This window comes from Panthera uncia, chromosome X (genome assembly GCF_023721935.1).
Source record: "Panthera uncia isolate 11264 chromosome X, Puncia_PCG_1.0, whole genome shotgun sequence".
Lineage (NCBI taxonomy): Eukaryota > Metazoa > Chordata > Mammalia > Carnivora > Felidae > Panthera > Panthera uncia.
The window spans coordinates 36,507,553-36,529,035 of record NC_064817.1 but is presented as its reverse complement, the minus strand read 5'-3'; the positions used below and the strand labels follow the sequence as shown (position 1 = coordinate 36,529,035).

At 45.7% G+C, this 21,483-nt stretch overlaps 1 protein-coding gene across 1 annotated transcript in view; it reads right to left on the bottom strand.

Moving 5' to 3' along the window:
* Positions 1–5,590: 5,590 nt before the first annotated feature.
* Positions 5,591–21,483, bottom strand: part of MAOA (monoamine oxidase A) — a 68,862-nt gene continuing 52,969 nt past the window's right edge. The window contains exons 7-15 of the mRNA XM_049643732.1: positions 20,720–20,869; positions 20,263–20,422; positions 18,367–18,463; positions 14,716–14,769; positions 9,804–9,861; positions 8,643–8,740; positions 6,360–6,471; positions 6,086–6,148; positions 5,591–5,929 (exon numbers count right to left, since the gene is read on the bottom strand). Coding sequence (XP_049499689.1) covers positions 5,783–5,929; positions 6,086–6,148; positions 6,360–6,471; positions 8,643–8,740; positions 9,804–9,861; positions 14,716–14,769; positions 18,367–18,463; positions 20,263–20,422; positions 20,720–20,869 — 939 coding nt within the window. The 3' untranslated portion in view covers positions 5,591–5,782. The remainder of the gene's footprint in view (positions 5,930–6,085; positions 6,149–6,359; positions 6,472–8,642; positions 8,741–9,803; positions 9,862–14,715; positions 14,770–18,366; positions 18,464–20,262; positions 20,423–20,719; positions 20,870–21,483) is intronic.

The window sequence follows — 21,483 nt, the reverse complement described above, 5'->3', positions numbered from 1 at the left end:
TAGTAGGTGCTCAGTAAGTATGTGTTGAGTGATTGTCTGTTCCTCTGATGTCTCAGCCGGCCTCTTCAGGCTAAGGGACACACCTTTCATTTTTACCACCACCTTGGTATCAGGTGGACAGTAGTTTCATAGTTTTTTTTTTTTAATGCTTATTTTTAAGAGAGAGAGAGACAGAGCGTGAATAGGGGAGGGGCAGAGAGAGAGGGAGACACAGAATCCAAAGCGGGTTCCAGGCTCTGAGCTGTCAGCACAGAACCCGATGCGGAGCTCAAATTCATGAACCGTGAGATCATGACCTGCGCCGAAGTCAGATGCTTAACTGACTGAGCCACCCAATAGTTTCATAGTTCTAAGAAAATCTGCTCAATATTGATGTCCTGATTACGAGAATTACATCGTGGTCAGCACAGACTGAGTGCTGACAGAAGGATATGGTTTTCCCAATAAAGTTTGGTACTGTTCTTGTCAATCGTGACTTTGACATGACCGGAGATAAGCATTGCCTGGGGTGGGCTGGAGGAAGGGCAATTTCTTGAGGGAGATTTCTGGTCTAAGAGGGATTTTTTTGGGGGGGTGGGGGGACTCTTTTCCGCTTTGTCTTTTTGTCCTTCCAAACCAGGCCTCTCTTACGTGTTCTAAATAGTTTCACAAGGGGCGCCTGGGTGGCTCAGTCGGTTGAGCGTCCAACTTTAGATCGGGTCATGACCTTGCGGTTCACGAGTTCGAGCCCCGCGTCGGGCTCTGTGCTGATGGCTCGGAGCCTGGAGCCTGCTTCAGATTCTGTATCTCCCTCTCTCTGCCCCTCCCCCACTCTCACTTTGTCTCACTCTGTCTCTCAAAAAATAAATAAATCTAATAAAAAAAATAGTTTCACAAAATGGTCGCTGGTCTTATAGTGCCACTTCTCAGAAAAGCAAAAGCACCCAAAAGAATTTGTTATTTAGGGGCCCCTGGGTGGCTCAGTCAGTTAAGTGTCCAACTCTTGATTTTGTCTCAGGTCATGATCGTACGGTTTGTGAGATGGAGCCCCACATCAGACTCTGGGCTGGCAGCGCAGAGCCTACTTAGAATTCTCTCTCTCCCTCTCTCTCTCTGCCCCTCTCCCCTGCTCAAGCACTCGCTCTCTCACAATAAATAAACATTAAAAAAAAAAAAAAAAGATTTGTCATTTAAGTGACGTGAAACCAAACCCTGCATTTTTATCTATCAGAAACTTACAGAACAATTTTGACATGTGAGCAAAGCCTTCAGATGTTTTCACTGGTTAGCACTCTTTTAAAGGAATTCGAATGTAAATACTGTTGAGGGAGGCACCCACCAAGTCAGCCACAATCCCTGCTACTCTCGAGGGCACCCTCCCTGCTGCTTGCTGTTCATTTTTAGCTGACTGACTCCTGAAAACATCAGATTCGGGGCTGTTGCTTATAAATGCACATCTCCCCCGCTTTGATCCGCTAGTAACCTGTGGAAGGGGCTTCTTCATTGAGACAGAGGTTGAATGATTTCCAGAGTTTCTTCCACTTCTGACTTTTTTCTTGCCCATACATAGCACAGAAGTACAACCTTCTAAAAACGGTTTCCTTATCTAACAGGGATAGGCTCACAGAGATAGCCCCGTTCTATCTGTAAAACCGAAGCTCAAGTTCACGTCTTTTCCGTGACAAAGGGTGACTGTATGTTCGTGGGGAGTCAAGTGGATACTACATGCCCCTCCCCAGATTTCCCAGCTACTGGCAGTCGTCCTTGGACCTGCCTCACCCAAGTCAAGGAAACACCCCCTTCACAGAGGGCAGCTAATGAAGGGAGAGAGGCCAGATCCCCTTGTCTCAGTGGGGATCAATTCTGAAGCATCTTCCCAGCCCCTCCTGAGGGTCTGCCGAGGTCTCAGCTGCAACTGCTTTCTAGCCGCCAACTCCTGCCCTCTTCAGCCTCGCTCACCCCCTTTGCTGTATTTCCTGAGAGCTGTCCCCAGTAAAGTTTCTGCCCCGACTCTCAGTTTGTTTCCAGGGAGCCCGACCTAAGACAAGGAATGAGCCAAGACACAGGCTGAGGGCGGCTGGGTGGCTCAGTCGGTTAAGTGTTGAAATTTGATTTCAGCTCAAGTCACGATCTTGTGGTTCGTGAGTTCGAGCCTCGCGCTGGGCTCCGTGCTGATAGCATGGAGCCTGCTTGGAATTCTCTCTCCTCCTCTCTCTCTGCCCCTCCTTGGCTCACATTCTGGCTCTCTTTCTCCTCCCCACCCTCAAAAAAAAAAAAAAAGATAAAAAAGACACAGAAAGGCTAAGCGACTTGCCCTTACAAAAATAGAGTGCTAAGCGAAATAAGGCAGTCAGAGAAAAGACAAATATCATATGACGTCACTCATATGTGGAATTTTAGAAACCCAACAGATGAACGCAGGGGAAGGGAAGGAAAAATAAGATAAAAACAGAGAGGGAGGCAAGCCATAAAAGACTCTTACATACAGAAAACAAACTGAGGGTCGCTGGAAAGGTGGTGGGTGGGGGGATGGGTTAAATGGGTGATGGGCACCAAGGAGGGCGCTCTTCGGGATGAACACTGGGTGTCATATGTAAGAGATGAATCACTGGGTTCTACTCCTGAAGCCAAGACTACCCTGTATGTTAACTAACTTGAATTTAAATAATAGGTTTTATTTTTAAAGGATGCAAAATTCAAAAAAAAAAAATAGGCAGAGTGCTGGCAACAAATGTGTACATCACATAATACTGACATGAAAAAGAATCTTTAGAAGCCATCAAGTACAGCCCACCCTTTTCCAGATGGAGACTGAAGCAGAAAACCACAGTGATTTCTCAAGGTATCCTAAGCTGAGAAAGCTTCCATCAGACTCCACACTGTGGCCCCGTCGGGAACACAATGTGCTAGCATTTAATCAGCTCCCCGGAACCCTCGGTATGACAGAAGAGTCATGTGGAAGTCTGAGAATTTGGGAGTCCATACAAAGTGGCCTTTTTAGCCCATTATCCATGGACGAGGCCTGCTGGTGACCTCCTGCTCTATGAAGCCAGTTAACCTGGGGAGCACTGACTGAAAAGAGGAGCCAGGTCTGAATCAGGGATGGGAGTGCACTTTATTAACAAACAAAACAGTACCACACAGGCAAAGTCGTATTTCAGTGGCAAAACACACACATACGTGTACTCGCACATGTAGCACTGGGGCACATTTCAGACAGAGCACGAGGCACCAAGTTCACAATCCAAGTAAACATAGTTCACAATCCTTCGGTAGTTTTCCTTCAGTGTGGTTTAAGTCGTTCTTCAACATCCGTGACAGAAAGGTTCGCTTTTTACGTCTACTTCTCGACCTTGCTATGGAGCGAGGCCTACTCAGCCTTCAGAACTGGGAAGCTAACGCCAGGCCCTATGAGCTGCTTAAACTGCCTTTCATTTCTCAGGGTTGGAAGAAAGACCTACCTATGGGATCTTGGCAGTGGACAAACAAAATGGTGGGTGTCCTCAGCTCTGATTTCCTACCTAGGTACACCTGGACTAGCATTCATTTTTAAGCTCAAGCTGCAGTTTAACAGGGCTGGTTCTCAACAGGAGAAAGAAATGGGTTTTCTAAAAAGTTTGAGAAGAGGGTACATCACAGACTCAGGAGTCCTTCTACATTAAAGACTTAGCTATGCTAACAACCTCCTCCCAGTTAAAGCTGTTGCCAGTTAAGAGGTTTAAATCAGCATTTCCCAAAAGGTGTGTCAGAACCACGTTAATCAGTAAGTGAACAGAAACAACTGAAATAGATCAGGGATGTGATCTCTCTAAGCGGTTTGATATAGTATGCGGCAACTCCTTCCGGACTGGAGCACATCCAAGGCATTACCCAAACTCCTACGTTAGCTAAAACGCTTTTCAATTACAAAGTAAAGAGTGGCAGAAAAATCCTGCTCTTTGCTCTTAGGACAGGCAAAACTGGAGTACCTTAAGCCCTCGTTATCAGGGTCCAGTGACTTGCAAATTTATAAGGTTAATTATGCAATAAACTTGGGTTGATTTTTCTCTGCAATCTTTAATTCCCATTCAATAGGAGATAGGAGATGAGGTCAAGAGGTATTAGGATAATAAGGGTATGAAATAAAATCCTGAATATGGGAGAAGATAGAAGGAGCAGTAGTAGACTTAGCAGCTATAAACCAATCATGTGACATTCAGCAGAGGGGTAAACACAATGGTATCATTCTCTCTTATGAAAGTATAAAATAATTGAGGCACTTAACGATTGGCCTAATTAAAAAAAGATGAATTTGAATCTTGTTTGTTGAATAATGTGTGGAAGTATGCCCATCAAAAATTTTATGTAAACTTTTTGGTACTTTAAAGACTACACTTCAACTATCTAGAAACTTCCTCTAAAATGCCTCGTTCATCAGTGACGTGGGATAAGGTATTAACTGCGTATCCACCTGTGTACCCAAGTTCGCTGAATCTTGTCAACTGCTTTATTTGATCACATCGGGTGCTGATTTTTCTTCGGGATGCTTATATCTAAAAAAGTAGTCTTTTAAGGCTGAAACCCTCTGGAAGGGGCTTTAAAAACAAAACAAAAACAAAACAACAACTGAGGTTTTAAAATGGGAAAGGCCAGAAAGAGGTGGGCACCATTCTGGGCCCACATTACTCCTAAAATAGAGAAGTCACTCTTCGTATTAAAATCAGTCAATGTCATGTCTGTCATGAACTTAATAACTAAAGCCAGTGAGGGTATGCTAGAAAGTCCCAATTTCCTTTCTGTATTTGGTAGTCTCAACAAATAGCAATTGGAAATTTATCAGGTGTATTTCAGTTCCTACTTGAGAGAGATTAGCATACCAGTATTTACTCAAAGGTAACTGTGTCATTTAAGTTAACAGACCCGCCTAATTCTACTAAGGTCCTAGGACAAAAGAAAAAAAAAATATATGCCACTAGGGGTCTTCAGACTGCCAGGGTCTACCTGCAAAAAGGACAATACTTTCTTGAAATCGGCGTGAATATTATCACGAATGATGAGTGAAGTGATGTTTAGCCATCTTCTAGGAGGAAGAGAAGATACCGAATGCAGCTGGTCTCTTGCAGAGCTCATAAGGACTGTCCTTCCGGGAGACAGTCCTGCCACTAGTTTACTGTGATCCCCTGGGGAGCTACACAGAAGTCACAGCAAGTCAACTGAACATTAGATCGGATGTCTAGAAACTTCACAGGAATTAGAAGCGGCGGGAGATCCCTGAGGCACAGCCCACAAGATGTCCCCCACTAATGGTCTATGTGTACGGCTTCCATTTACCACCCCTCATCCAAAGGGGGAGCCTCGCACCCCCAGGAAGCTATGAGCCTCTGGGCTTCACCATTTCCTAAGGACTGAAAAGGACAGTCACAGGCTGGGCCTGTGCCTACGCAACCGCTCCAGGGAGAAAGTGAAATGCTTCATTTGTGCAATCATCAAGCATTTTGTGTTAACGAGGAGAAAAAACCCGACATGGTAATGGTTTCTGATCAGCAATTCAATTTGATGTCTTGAAATTAAGAAATCGATCACATGGCTTTACTCTCCCAATCAGAACAAATCAGTCTACACAGGCAAATCATACAATGCAGTTTGATCTTATTGAAATTACGAGGTGGTTTTTTGGGTTGTTTTTACTCTGACACCGAATGAGACTACACCGAGGGGTTAAATCCGGTGCATATTAACAACAGTCCAACGACACAGCCTTTGCCAACAATTTGCTTTTGATGCTGCCGGGGAAGAGAAGCAGAAGGACACAGGCAGAAGAACCTCATGACCGGGACAGGAGCCTGAATTTGTACACCACAATCCACGCGGCAGTTACTGAGGTGGTAAATCCGATGATCTTCAGCAGTCCTGACACTGAGGGAAGGTTCCTCTCCCAAAAGGTACGGGTGATCTCTACAGCTGGAACGTCCTGCACGAATGAGCAGAGATCATTAGCAGACAACTCTCGCTCGCATGGACAAGGACGGGCGGAACGTACCCGCCAAGTCGATCCATGCGTGTGTCCTAGAGCGGCACAGTTTTTTATGCAATTACTGGTCAGTCGAGGTGAAGCTGCTAGACTCACCTTTGATTCAGGTTCTTGAACCTTGATGTCCTTCTTCGCCACCTTCCCCAGAGCATTCAAGACCTGCAAGAAAGTGGCCACGGTATTATGAAGTGACATTCTGTAGGTCTGACCGATTTAAGGTTGGGGGTAGCCACAGATGAGCCCCATGAGTGGCGTGAGCGGCCGAGAAGTGGATGCACAAACGTACCAGAGTCAAGATCCAGAAAGAAAGGCCAGATGCCAAAACCGCCACCGCACTCCGGAGGGCGAGTGACATGGCTGTCTCCCTTACCTCTCTAGCAGCCCGTTCTCCAGCCTCTACTGCCCCTTCCATGTAACCGCTCCAGTGTGTGGCAGTCTCAGTGCCCGCAAAGTAAATCCTGCCAACCGGCTGGCGGATCACCCTTCCAGGGAACAGAGAGGTCGCGCACAGTTACTTGGGAAGGCACTGAGGGTAAATGAGCCCATCGCCGCCCTCATTTATTTATCCCACCCAAGACAGGGCAACACCAGCCGTTCAAAGACTCCCATGCGGCCCAACCAAAGGTGAAAGGCTCCCCCCACACCCCTATTGTCTGGGCCTGCGCCCAAGGGGCTGAACTTTCAAGCCAGGGAGAATCAGGCTGCCAGATCATCGGTCGCTAAAGGGGACGTTGGCCTTTTCCTAGCCAACCAGGATCAGAATACAAGAAGACACGTGAAATCCGCAATCAAGATTTCCTGGCTGTGGGTTTCCCTGTTTGTGGTCCATTCTGGTCCCTACACGGTTTTTTCCAAAGGGGTGCGTTCTTCACAAGAGGGCATCCGGCAGCAGACCCCAGCCGTGCAGGCACTCCCAGTGTGTCAGGAGGAACCGCAGTGGCCAGTGGGAAGACAAGGAGAGCAATGGATTTCTAGCAAAGGAGGGACCCGAGGGATTCTATGTCTGTCTCAAAATAACCAGCTCTGTACAGTTAGCTTCTGTGAATTTATCTGGCGCCTGGCTGAAGACAGGGAACTGGGCCTTCTCTCACAAAGAGGTCTTGGAAAGGGGAGCCTGGGTGGCTCCGTAGGCTGAGCATCCGACTTCGGCTCAGGTCATGATTTTGCAGTTCGTGGATTCGAACCCCACATCGGGCTTGGGGCCATCAGCATGGAACCCACTTCAGATCCTCTGTCCCCCTCTCTGTCTGCCCCTCCCCTGCTCATTCTCTCTCTCAAACAAACTTAAAAGGATCAAATAAAATAAATAAAAATAAATAAAAGACAAAGAAACATCTCATGTAAGGAAAGGGTTAACAAGTCCTTGTTTCTCTGTGGACACATGTGACCTTGAGTTAACTTTCTAGCTCCGTTCCTCTGGGAACCCGCTGAAGGTATAATGCCAGGGACGTTACCAGGCGACACTGCTTCTGCAAAAATGCCTCCCCCCCACCCCCTACACACACTGGTGATCGCATCTGGGGCGGGAAGACTTGTCATGAATTGCAAATACCCAGTAGGAGGCTGTCACTTTGGGCTTCCCTGAGTGTGGGGCCTCTTGTAGCAGGGCACATCTCTTGCAGGAACCCTGGATGGACACTATGCATATGAGGCTGTTACAAGAGACAATGGCTCCTATGGGGCAGGGGGCTTCTAAGCTAAGGTGGACTCCCCTGACGCTGTGCGAGATCACCCCCGCTGTGCAGTGGGGACGCCTCCCCGTCAAGACGAATGGCTGCAGCAAGACGTGTTTTGCTAACGTCCTTCTGCGTAGAAGGCTACCCAGAAGCCTAGGGTAGTCATGTGAAACTAAACGTCTGACTGAGCTTAAGAAGGCCCCTTGGAGGGGTACCTGGGTGGCTCAGCCGGTTAAGCGTCCGACTTTGGCTCAGGTTATGATCTCTCGGTTTGTGAGTCCGAGCCCCGCATCAGACTCTGTGCTGACAGCTCAGAGCCCGGAGCCTGCTTCGGATTCTGTGTCTTCCTCTCTCTCTGTCCCTCCCCCGCACACACTCTGTCTCTCTCTCAAAAATAAATACACAGGTAAAGAAAAAAGAAAAAGAAAAAGAAGAAGGCCCCTTGGAGGACAGTGCGGCTCGAAGAGTCCCCACATGGAGCACTGACACCTGAAATCCTCACCCGTGCTCTGCTCTCATTCAATGTTCTGACAGCTATTGTTCTATGTACCGACATCCTTATTTTCCTATAGACGTCCAGAAATATACACACTAGCCACCAGGGCATTCCAAATCAAAGTGCTGACTACTATTTCTAACTTTCCATCGAGCTTTGCTTATGAGTTTAAGTTTGGTGCATGTCTTTTACATATATATATTTGGGGGGTGTGTCTTTCTTTTTTTTTAATTTATTTTGAGAGAGAGAGAGCAAGCAAGCACGGGAGGTACAGAGAGAGGAAGAGAGAGGAAGAGAGAGAGAGAGAGAGAGAGAGAATCCCAAGCAGGTTCCACGCTGTCAGCAAAGAGCTCAGCTCAGATCTCACGGTTCGTAAGATCAAGACCTGAGCTGAAACCAAGAGTTGACGCTTAACCAGCTGAGCCCCCCAGAAGCCCCGTGTGCATGTCTTATATTAATCGCTATAGTGGCCACATAGTACCTTCCATATTGAGTCATGATCCCAGGGGGGAAGTAGGCGGTGTAACAGCCCCCAGAGTATTGCTCCTCGCACCAGTTCTTCTCTTCATAGTGCACGGGCTGCAGTTCAGTGGGGAGAAAATTCCAAAGGGAAGACAAAGCTGAAATGCAACTTGTCAACAACGAAGTCTCTCCGGTATCTTACTTTAACAACAGGTTTATGTTTAAAAAAAGGTGGCCCTGTGTCGCGATTTCGTTTAAGGGGAAACATGACGGTACCAAGCAAATGGCCTTCTGTGAGGTACCAAGTGACAGAACATGTATATTTTGGTTTTCTCAACCTCTTGGCGAGGGGAGCCACGGAGTAGTCCATTATCTGGCAGAGAGGGCATCGCCACGCAGACTCTGAAGTCTTTAGAATAAGTCTGCAGGAAACCCCATCAGGGGTCAGGTTCTGGAAATCTCTGGATTCTCTAAATAACAGACCTTACTTGCCCATCCACCAGGGCTGAAAGAACAGGGTGGAAGGGAGAAAGCAGAAGATAAGCACAATGTCTATGAAAGGCTTTCTTCGGAACCATTTCTCCGAGCTGGAAAAGCAAATGATGGGAATCCTGTCTAAATGGGGACCACTGAAGATGAAAACTGGTTTCCAAGAGACACGAGTGAACATTGTCTGAGTTTTTCCTTGACACGGTCCGCAAGTTTATTATTGAACAGTTCAGAGATAATCCCCTGAAAAAGCCTCCAGCGATCTAATAGGATCCTCAGATAGAATCCCTAAGTGAGCTGTGAATGGAGTCTCCAGATGGAAAAATCAATTAGGATGACTTTGACCTGAGAGAGTCTAGATTCAGCACTCAGCTGGCTGGTGGGGGGGCAAGACCTCCATCCTGGGAACTGATCTCACCCAGCTCCAGACTGACTGGAGCTCTGACTGCAACTGGCGGCCAGTTTTCCAGTGAGCACTGAAACAGCCCAAGAATTACTGCGAAAGAAATTGCATGCACCTGCCGGCAGCCGTTACTGGCTTTTTTGTGATGGAAGTTAATCCTCCAGTAAGTGTATATCCCTTTATAAGACTCTCTTCATAAGACTGTCGGGAAACCGGAATCAGCTTTGCTTTACCACTTAGAGCAAACAGAGCAGAACCTTCTAGGGATTAGAGCTGAGGGTTTCTTACGTGTAAAGCTTCTTGGGATCCTAGCACTTTGGCGTACAGCTCACAGATTTTCTTCTTCCTATAAAAAAGAATAAAAAAAATGTGAAGGAAATAATAGCTGAGGAGTACAGAGTAAACATAATGAGTTCCAGGGCTGTTGCCAATGAACCAGATTTATTAAGAAAAAATAAAATCGATGGTAACTACACAAAAGGAACAGTTCCACGGATCTCTGCACTCAAATTACCCCTCCACGCCTCAATATAGTCATTTTATTTGAAGACTCAACAGAATTTTCCTTTTACATTTTCACCTCTTTTACTACCCCGTATCATGTCTATTCAGGATTCAAATGGGGAAAATAAGATTAGATTTAGTGCAGGCAGTTTAGGAAATGATGTTAAGTGACTTTTCTGGACTATGGAGACTTCTAGGATAATCCCTTTTATAAGTCTATAATACATATGACCGTGTCTTTTAACTATCCTCTATTTATGTTTTAAAGACCTATGAACAACTAAAGTTCACTTAATCTTTTACATATAACATAAAGTATTCTACACCATGAGAGGCCTAAGGTCGTCCTAGTCTAGTAATCAGTCACTTGACAGAATGGTCTGTGAACACAGTACTTCCAAGGGCAACTGACATGCTGTGCCTCATGACGTTACCTCAGTCTCTGGCTACCCTCATAATTCATTAGGTAAACAACTCTCACAGAACATGGCCTGTATTAGGTCTTAAAAACCAGTAGCTTAACTGATCTAAGCACTTCCTCAAACATATTTTCACACTCACAGTGACTCTTGGTGAAATGAAAAAGTTCTTGGGGTGCCTGGGTGGCTCAGTCAGTTGAGCATCTGACTTTGGCTCAGGTCATGATCTCGCGGTTCCTGAGTTTCAGCCCTGTGTCAGGATCTGTGCTGATGGCTCAAGGACTGGAGCCTGCCTTAGATTCTGTGTCTCCCTCTCTCTCTGCCCCTCCCCCCTCCTTCCCTCCCTCCCTCCCTCTCTGAAAAATAAACATTAAAAAAACATTTTTTTTACGTTCCAATTTACTAAAATACCCCCCTTTAGAAAGAAATGGTTCAATTTCAGGATTTGTTTGAACAGCTTCACACTGATCCAGTTATATGCTTTGGTATTTACCTTCCTTAGTCTTTACATAGTTTAAACACTGAAATTGCTCCAAAATATTTGGTATACGCTAATGAGCAACTGAAAAAAATGCTTGGTAAAAAATGTGGCGAAGGGCTTAATTCAAATCTGAAAGATGAGCCCTGAAAGCTGAAGAGACAAATGGCCAAAAAAGAGAGGAGGGGAAAGGAGGTGACGGAAGGTTATATTTACTAGTAATAAAAGAAACAGAGGTTTTTTAAAAATGAAAATTTTAGGGGCGCTTGTATGGCTCAGTTGGTTGAGCCTCAGACCTCGGCTCAGGTCATGATCTCACAGTTCATGAGTTCGAGCCTCGTGTCGGGCTCTGTGCTGACAGCTTGCAGCCTGGAGCCTGCTTCAAATTCTGAGTCCCCCTCTCTCTCTGCCCCTCACCTGCTTGCATTCTCTCTCTCTCAAAAATAAATAAATATTTAAAAAAATTTTTTTTACGTGACAATTTTATGTTGCCAATAACATTAGAAAACATTATTTAATGTTTATTTTGAGAGAGAGAGCATGCCCTCAAGCAGCAGAGGGAGAGGGAGAGAGAGAATTCCAAGCAGGGTCTGAGCTGTCAGCATGGAGTCCCACGCGGGGCTCAATCCCATGAACCGCGAGATCATGACCTGAGCCAAAGTTGGACGCTTAACCAACTGAGCCACCCAGGCGCCCCCATAGAAGGTTTTAAGGGAAAGACAAATGTGATGGCTAAGGTGATGTCCTAGAACATTCATGGCTATGTAAGTTCCAGCACAAACAGGAAAAGTTTCGTTTCCTTGAAAGAGCTGTTCGTAGTACAGATCAATAATCATAAAGGAAAGGCAGAACTACTGTCTGCCTGCCTGCCTGCCTCTGCCTAATCTATGCCCCTCATGTAACGACGAGGTGGCTGAGGTTCAGTGTGAGCAGATGGGTACAACATCACTCAGCAAATTAATGGCAGGGCCAAGGCACTTACTCTCCTGAGCAATCCTGCCTGCAGCTAGTTGCTCAATAAAAATTTACTGAGTCAAAATCCGTCCTCGGCCTAGTACGGTACCCTCCTTCCTACTCTGGAAGGAGATGACTAATTCTTACCCACCTACTTCATGTGAGTGTTAGGAAAGGAAATGCCAACATTTGCGAGTCAACCAGAAAACAGAAGTATGGACAAGCATTATTCTGTAGGTATAGTGATGCTTAGCTTATTTTGGGGACATGTGATAAAAATCTTCATTAAAACAGAGCGAAATCTTGGGGCGCCTGGGTGGCTCAGTCAGTTAAGTTTCTGACTCTTGATCTCGGCTCAGGTCTTGATTTCACGGTTCGTGGGATCAAGCCCCACATCGGGCTATGCACTGACAGTGTGGAGCTGGCTCAGGATTCTCTCTCTCCCTCTTTCTCCTAAATTCCAGTCAACTTACGTTGCAGTTAATTTTTCATTCATGGACAATAAGTCACTTATATAGAAACATAAGTCATTATTTACTGTATTTTGTAGTATTAGATGAGTCAAGGATAAGTTCATACAAATACATCAGGAAATTATCTTCCCTATCCCTTCCTCCCATTAAATTTAAATTTTTAGGGGGGCACCTAGGGGGCTCAGTTGGTTGAGCAGTTTGCTTTTGATTTTAGCTCAGGTCATGATGTCACAGTCATGGGAATAAGCCCCAAGTCGGGTTCTGTGCTGAGTGTGGAGTCTGCTTAGAATTCTCTCTCCCTCTCCCGCCCCCGTCTGTCCCTCCCCTGCTCTCTTTCTCTCTCAAAATAAATACTTAAAAAAATTTTTTTGTAAATGTTTGTTTATTTTTTGAGAGAGAGAGAGACACAGAGTATGAGCAGGGAAGGGGCAGAGAGAGAGGGAGACACAGAATCCGAAGCAGGCTCCAGGCTCTGAGCTGTCAGCACAGAGCCTGACGCAGGGTTCGAACCCACGAACCATGACATCATGACCTGAGCTGAAGTCGGATGCTCAACTGACTGAGCCACCCGGGCACCCCAATAAATAAATACTTCTAAAGAAATTGCTGATTAAAAAAAATTTTTTTAACTTAAAAATTTTGGAAAAGTTACATAAGTCAAAAATGTTAGAGCAATGCACTGATTAGTTGGACTTTAAAAGTAACAGAACATAATTTAAATGATGGCCAATAGAGGTCAGTGTGCAAATCTCTTGTAGTTGTATTTACTCACTGGTTTCTAAATCTGGCTGCTCATCATAATCATTTAAAAAGATTGTTAAAAGGGGTGCCTGGGTGGCTCAGACAGTTAAGCGTCCAACTCTTGATTTCAGCTCACCCATGATCCCAGGGTTATGGGATCGAGCTTTGTGCTGGACTCTATGCTGAGCGTGGAGCCTGCCTGAGATTCTCTCTCTCCTTCTCCTTCTGCCCCTCCCCTCTCATGCTCTCTCTCCCTGTCTCTCAAAAAATAAAAAGAAAAGCAATTAAAAGAAAAGCTTGTTAAAAAATACAAAATACTCAGGCCCCACCGCTAAGCTACCAAAAATCGTAATCTACCAGCCTCAAAAATATATATTTTCCAAATATATTTCCTGGGAAACTTGCTCCAGTCAATGACATATTCGGAGTTCTAAGGGTTGTGCCTCATAAAAACTTTTGAGAAGCTCAGCCACCATGTGGAATCATAACCAAATGTCTACATCCAGGCTGGTATTTATTTTACTATTAATAAGGAGGGAAAGCAGGAAATCCAAAAGAAAATGTCAAGCTTAGTGTGGCGTAATGAAAAAAACGCATGCGTTAAGATGCTATTTCTAACTTTGTCGCAAGCTAGCTGTGGAGACTTGGACAAACCATTCCCCGTCACTGGACCCCAAATTCTTCCTCCTTTGACTGAGTAGGTGGACAATGGTTTCCTTCCCGAAATCAGATCTCATGGTAATTCAAATAAACACATTCGTGCGCAAATGTGGGAACCTCTGCAGCCTGAATCCCAAAGTCATCGAAGTAACTCTCAAAGCAAAGGCGGCTTGTGCATTTGCTGCTTAATTTGTTTCAATTAAATGCAGAGAGAAGTGTACGTGTGTGCGAACTGCTCCCCTAACAAAGGATTTAGGGCTACCCTCGAGAAGGCAAGCCCGGAAATTCCCCGAGGCAACCCCCCAATAGCCAAATGACTATTTCCAGGGAAGAGTTCCTGGTAAGATTTTATTTGAATGAAGGAAAGGATTCCAAGGCAAAATAAAACGAATACAACATGGCAGAAAGAGAAAGGGAGAAAAAGAAAAAAAAGCCACTGTCCTAAAATGACTGTGTTTGTTATAGTAGGAAGCTATCGAAGGGAACATCAGAGCTGCATGCTAGATAAACAAAGGGGGACATATGCACACAAGTTGCAACACGCTGAAACACACCCATGCATTTGCCTTCCAGAAAAAGGATATGCCGGTCCGAGAACCACGTCAAAGGGCTAATCTGAGAACCATGTCAAAGGGCTAATGGTCTCACAAGGTGAGCAGGACTCAGCCTCAAGCTTTTTGCACAGCTAGTGTTTCCTATCATATTTCCTCCATCTCTCCTGCAGAGAAACCTTACTTCTCCACCGCTGCAAAATAAACCCAAATATGTAAAACTAAATTAATATATGCATGTGGGCAAGCACTGAGTCTACGGGGCTGTAACCAAAAGTTTGCAACAAGGTTGATTTGTCGCGTTGTTGAGAATACTCGTGGACTGTGGTGTTTTTCATGATGCCGTCAGACTGTTGTTAGTGCAACAAGCACAATAGAAAAAGCTAACCTTTCGTGTAGGTTTCCAATGTCGATTCTTACCTGATTTCTTTATGGAGCTTGGCAAGTCGGTCTGCTTTTCGGGCAAGTATGAAGCTGGAGAGAGAGGTTACACGTGAACGATTAGGTGACAGGAGAGTTGCCTTTTTTTTTTTTTAAGGTGTTCTTGCCTCCACATACTCAACATTGATTAACTCTCCCACACACTCCCATTATTTCCCCCTACGACAGCAAATGCCATACTATCTTCTGTCTGCCTGTGTCCAAAACCCCTCTAGGCTGTGGGCTCCTAAAGAACTGGTTACCTCCTACTCAATATTTTACCCCCAAAGTTCAGCACAGTCCTTGGCATATAGCTGGGAGAGCAAATGTTAGGTGAATTCATGTTGCATTAAATGATATCCTGGGAATGACTGTTACCCTCTGCCAAACACTTGATAAAAGCTGGAAAAACATGGGATGCCTGGGTGGCTCAGTCAGTTGAGCGTCCAACTCTTGATTTTGGCTCAGGTCATGGTCTCACAGTTTGTGAGCTGCAGCCCTGTGCCAGGCTGTGCGCTCACAGCCAGCGCGAAGCCTGCTGGAGATACTTCCTCTCTCTCTGCCCCTCCCCTGTTCGCACGCTCTCCATCTCTCTCAAAATAAATAAATACACTTAAAAAAAATTTTAAAGAGCCCAAATGTCCATCAACTGACGAATGGATAAAGAAGATGTGGTTTATATATACAATGGAATACTACTTGGCAATGAGAAAGAATGAAATCTGGCCATTTGCAACAACATGGCTGGAACTGGAGGGTGTTATGCTGAGTGAAATAAGTCAGTCAAAGACCGATACCATATGTTTTCACTCATATGTGGAATCTGAGAAACTTAACAGAAGACCATGGGGGAAGGGAAGGGAAAAAAATTAGTTTCAAACATAGAGGGGGGCAAACCACAAGAGACTCTTAAATACAGAGAACAAACTGAGGGTTGAAAGGAGGCTTGGAGGGGGGCGGGGAAAATGGGTAATGAGCAATGAGGAAGGCACTTGTTGGGATGAGCACTGGGTGCTGTATGTAAGTGATGAATCACAGGAATCTACTCCCGAAGCCAAGAGCACACTGTATACACTGTATGTTAGCTAACTTGACAATAAATTAAATTAAAAAAAAAATTCTTTTATAAAAGCTGGAAAAACATCTATAAGTAAATAGCTTGTAGTGGATGTCATGGGGAGCCACCCAGATCCCTCTTCAGGATCAAGCACTCGTTACCCTCAGCTCATGGGTGAACACTTTCCCAGCCACTGCATTCGGCAGCAGAGAACTGCCTGGCTTGAGGTCCTGCCACTCCCCAGAATGACTAGCTCTGGGGTGCGGTGAGGGTATCAAAGCCCCGCACCTCAGTGCACGACACCTCTGAAGGGCCATCCCAGCTCTAGACCTCCTTAAGGGCTGGCCGAGACCTCCAGCGGGACAACACTGGTGCCCAACCTCTCCCCCTGCCCTGTCCTGACTCCTTCCCTTCCCCACGGGCAATAACCCTGAGCGCACACCCCAACGGACCCCCTCTACCCAAATCTCCATCTCCAAGTTGGCTTCTGAGAAACTGGCCTAGCAAAGCCTTCAAATTCAATCACTCAGTAAAACTCAGTTATAATTTATCTGTAACGCTGATATTACTAATTGTTCAAAAATCCAAATGAGCTACAGGACAATTAAATTTTTTCTCCGATGAAATTATTCAAGATCATTCTGGGAAGCAAAGATTACAACATGCATTTCGGGGGAAGCTGTGGACTACTTAAGAAATTGGAACTAATGAACTTTATGGGATATAGTCCTAATTTTGCTTGATTTAACACTGTTACGTCATGGGGCTTGCTAGAAATGATTCTGGTTAAATTTTACGTGTATGTCAGAATCAGTCATTTTAGGCTTACACAGGATTTCAATGAAAATCCCCAGTATCCAATGAAATATTAAATGATATATCTGAAAACCTTTTCAGAGCTTGGGTGCTTCTTACAGTTACTTAAAAAAAATTTTTTTAACGTTTATTTATTTTTGAGAGATAGAGAAAGACACAGCATGAGCAGGGGAGGGGCAGAGAGAGAGGGAGACACAGAATCTGAAGCAGGCTCCAGGTTCTGAGCTGTCAGCGCAGAGGCCGATGTGGGGCTTGAACCCACTAACCGTGAGGTTATGACCTGAGCCGAAGTCGGACCCTTAACTGAGTCATCCAGGTGCCCCTTACAGCTCCTTTCCTAAAGGGTGGTTAGTGTTGGCCGTTCCTGTCAAATCTCAAATCGAGAATGAAATAACCCCTTGGATCTAATTCTAACCACGGATGACTATTCTTTAACTTTCTTTGCTGTTTTATTGAGGAAATTAAACATGCTGGCTTTGGGTGGGGGACATTTCACAGCTCTGAAGTACAAGGTCCTTTCTAGTTTCCAAAAGGTACTAGTTATCACAAACACAGTGCTAGGCAATTACCACCCCTATCGTTAAGGCTTTCATTGCCCAGAGCAAAGAGCAGGGTAGAGGCAATCCAATGTCAAGGCAAGAACAGGGTGGAGGCAATAAATGTAGGTGTCCAGATAAGACAGATTAGAATATCACTTTTTAGGAACTGCCTAAATAGCCCCATTCCCATCTGGAAAACTACGGCCACACATGTCTTTGTTAATAACAACACTAAAGAAAGCCCGGAAGGGCAGAGGCCATAGTATCTAACTCCCAGGGCAAGAACATCAATGTCCTTCCATCCACAGTTGGATTGCTCTTGATGGACAGTCTCCCAAAACCTCCACCTCAACCTTCTGTTTTCCTTTGGCATAAAGAAGGCGATGGCAAACTGCCCACGTAATCTGGACCCCTTCTTGCCCAGTGGGGTTAGAGACAAGGAGGATGTGTTGTTCCTGTGATCGTTCCTTTGTGAGCGCCTGCCCTTCACCCTTCCCAGGGAGGCCAGCGCCATTTCTGACAATTTACAGCCAGAGAAGTGGTTGCAAAATATCTTGTGAGCAGCCCAGGAACGCAGCCTGCAGAGTCCTGGGTCTTGGGTCTGCTCCTTTTGGTTTGCTAATTTCCCTTCTATGATGCAAACCTGCGTGAGCTCAACTGTCCCCAGGGAGAAAGGGAAAACCACCCTGTCTCTCTGAAAGTCGCTTGGCTGTTACAGAAGCTGTGCCCTTCTGGTGTCATGTGGTAGAAACAACAGCCCTTTTATTTGTGTAGCTTGGAGGCCACAGTAGCTGTTGGAGGGGGAGGGCGGGGCGGGGATGGGAGGAGAAGCGGGGAGGCTCTCCTCTTCTAGACACAGAACCAAACCCTGAACCATCCCCAGTGAAGGACAGCCGTGGAGCGACCTACGGGGAAGAGTGACATCCACTCGAGGCCTGGCTCTAATTCCAATAGCACTTCCTCATTGGCTATCTCTCTTATATACCAGGGTAATAATGAACGTATTCAACAGATGCTATGCGGTGATACTTGGAATGAAGACAAAGCTAAAGCCTTCCCAGGGTTCTTGTGCCACATGCAAAACACTACTCTAATATTTTAATACTTGGAACAGGATATATTTCTGTAGGGTTATTTATGACTGCTTGCATTCGATTCCATATGCTCTGCCAGCATCCACACCAACACACCAATATGAATTAGAAATTTAGAAATTTAGAGCATCCAGCTCTAACCTACCCCATGATAGCAGGCAGTGATCCATCTGGCTTGGTGTCATCCAGAGTTATTGAGACGGGTGCTTCCTCATCTTGAATGATCATACAGCCACAATAATCTTAATAAGGAGAAAATCGGGAGATTGAAATTGACCTCATCCGAGATTTATGGGAAAAATACACACACACACACACACACACACACACACACACACAAACTATTTTGCTGGAGCGCCTGGGTGGCTCAGTCAGTTGAGCGTCCGACTTTGGCTCAGGTCATGATCTCACGGCTTGTGGCTTCGAGCCCCACATGGGACTCTGTGCTGACAGCTCAGAGCCTGGGCCCTGCTTTGGATTCTGTGTGTCCCTCTCTCTCTGCTCCTCCCCACTCACACTTGGTCTCTTTCTCGCTCAAAAAAAAAAAAATAAACATTAAGAAAATTTTTTCTTAATAAAATAAAAATAAAACAGCAACAAAAAAAAACCTCTACGGGGCGCCTGGGTGGCTCAGTCGGTTAAGCATCTGACTTCAGCTCAGGTCATCATCTCACGGTTCGTGAGTTTGAGTCCTGAATGGGGTGAGCCCCACTTCTCTTTTTTCTGTCTCCCTCCCTCTCTGTCTCTCTCTGCCCCTCATGGGATTCTCTGTCTCTCTCTGCCCCTCACTCACTAGTGCCCTCTATCTCTTTCTCAAAAGAAAAGAAATATGTAAGACAAAAAAAAACTATGTTGCTAAGAGGAAGGCAAATCTCAAACCATAGTCTTTGCCCCACCCCTAGTAGATATTTCCTGTTCAATACACACACTAACTACACAAGGTGTCTGTGGAGCCAGACACATGGAAAATGACCCACGTCTATGAGCTTTACATAATGGTCACGTATGACCAATGCATGGCTCACACTGTACCGTGTCCCTGGAGCCCTGGGCTACACAGGGTAACAGGTGCTTGAGTTAGACGGAATCGGCCCTATGAGCCCATGGAAGAAGCTGGCGGAAGGAATCCTTTGAGTATGAGCAGGTTTAGCAACGACAGCCACCATATCCACCCAGGCCCTGCCTCATCTCATTCTCGAAACACCCTGACAGTAGGCCTCCTTGTTGCCATTCTACACAAAGACACGGAGGCAGAGAGGTAGTGCCACACCAAGGCCGCTCAGCTGGTAAGCAAGGGAAGCCCAGGACTGCGGGACTTCAGAGCAGCGGTCTCCCCACAGAACCCCTCTGTGTCACTCTGCTCATGAAGAGTAAGTGGCAGGACCCAAGGCAGGAACCAGGGCCCCACAACTGGTGGGGTCTCTTCCTTTCCTTTCATTGACAGCAAGTGGTGCTGGGATCATTTTGTGTTGCTAGAGGCTATGAAGAGATGGACAGCCTGAGATTTCTGATCCTTTCTCTACCCATTTAAAAACACTTACCTTTTTCTTAATGTTTATTTGAGAGAGTGAGAGAGAGAACAAGCTGGAGGGGGAGGGGCAGAGAGAGAGAATCCCCAGCAGGCTCTGTGCCATCAGCGCAGAGCTCGATGGGGAGGGCTCGATCTCATGAACCTGAGATCATGACCTGAGTTGAAATCAGGAGTCAGACACTTAACTGACTGAGCCACCCAGGTGCCCCTTTTTAAAACTGTTTTTAGATAGAGAGAGTGCAAGCAGGGGAGGGGGGGCAAGGAGGGAGAGAAAGAATCCCAAGGAGGCTCTATGCTCAGCACAGAGCCCGATGCGGGGCTGGATCCCATGACCCTGGGATCATGATCTGAGCTGAAATCAAGAGTCGGACGCTCAACCGACTGAACCACTCAGGCGCCCCAAACACGGACATTTTTAATCTATTTTCTGTTCGGTATCTACCATAAGGTCCCTAAAAGAGTGTGGTCCTTTCACTTAACACATTTTAAACATGAGTAAGTTCAACCTACCGTTCTTCTTCCAAAAGGCCTCCTTGTAATACATCATGCACTTAATGATAGATCCCATCGGAAGACGTTGAATTAACTGGTTTCTCTCTGACGGAAGCTCTGGTTTGAAGTGCATCTTGGCAGTCAATGTTGGAGGGATGGCGCTAATTACGTATCTGCACTGAAACACACAGACACAAAATACCACCTTAGACGCGTGAGTGTCGGTCTTCACAGAGGGTGGGAAACATCATATTTACCATCTTGAATGACCCTGAGCAGTTACCACATACAAACTGAGGCCACTGTGAGGCGACACAGCAGAACAAGGCAGGTCAACTAAAAGTGGTCATTTGGAAGACAGAGGGGGAAACGTGCCGGCACTAATTACCACACTGTCTAGGTCACATTTGGTTACAAGCTGCAGAATACACGAGGCCTGCTTAGTATATGCTCTTTTTTGGCTAGGCTGAATTACCTCATACACTTCATGATTCAACGTCTCTATGATGATGCTGTCACCTGACTGGTCAACATAGGTGACAGGACGCTTCAGCTTCACCCTGTCCCCGAGGCGGTCCATTATCCGTTCACTCACTTGACCAGATCCCCCCACAAACTTCCGTTCCTAGAGGAGAAGGCAGGTGATGAGGCTACAATCACAAAATAGCAGTACATGATAGCTCAGAAAGCAAAATACAGGTCAAAATAAGCAATGTGGAATTTCTAAGTATAAAGATACTGAAAAGATGCAAGTGTCCTACATTTGCTGAAGCTAAGGGTCAAATGGGCAATAGCTCTTGGGGCCACAAGAACAACTTAGAGAGTTCTGGAAATTTCCTAAGGAGAGGAACTATTCACTGGTTGGAGAAAGACTCTACACCTTGCGCATGTACCATGTACCATGGTACCATGGTACCATGTACCATGCAGTACAGAGCATGTCTAGAACAGAAATAGCCTGAAGCATGCTCATTTTACCCATTCGAGGATTTTTTTTGAAAATCACTTGATTTGTAGGAATTTGGCTCCTCCTACAGGGACTAATTTTCCCTACCTTCCAAAAAAAAAAAAAAGGAAGGGACTGAATTCCCCAAACCTAATTAATTCGAGACGGAACATTCTTTAGCTGCAAACTCATCTTCAGGAAGGAGAAAAGGAAATGAGAACTGTTTTCAGGCACGTTGCTTGAAACCATTTCCAAAACTCAGGTTCCAAATTCACTCACGTTTCAAAACGTGG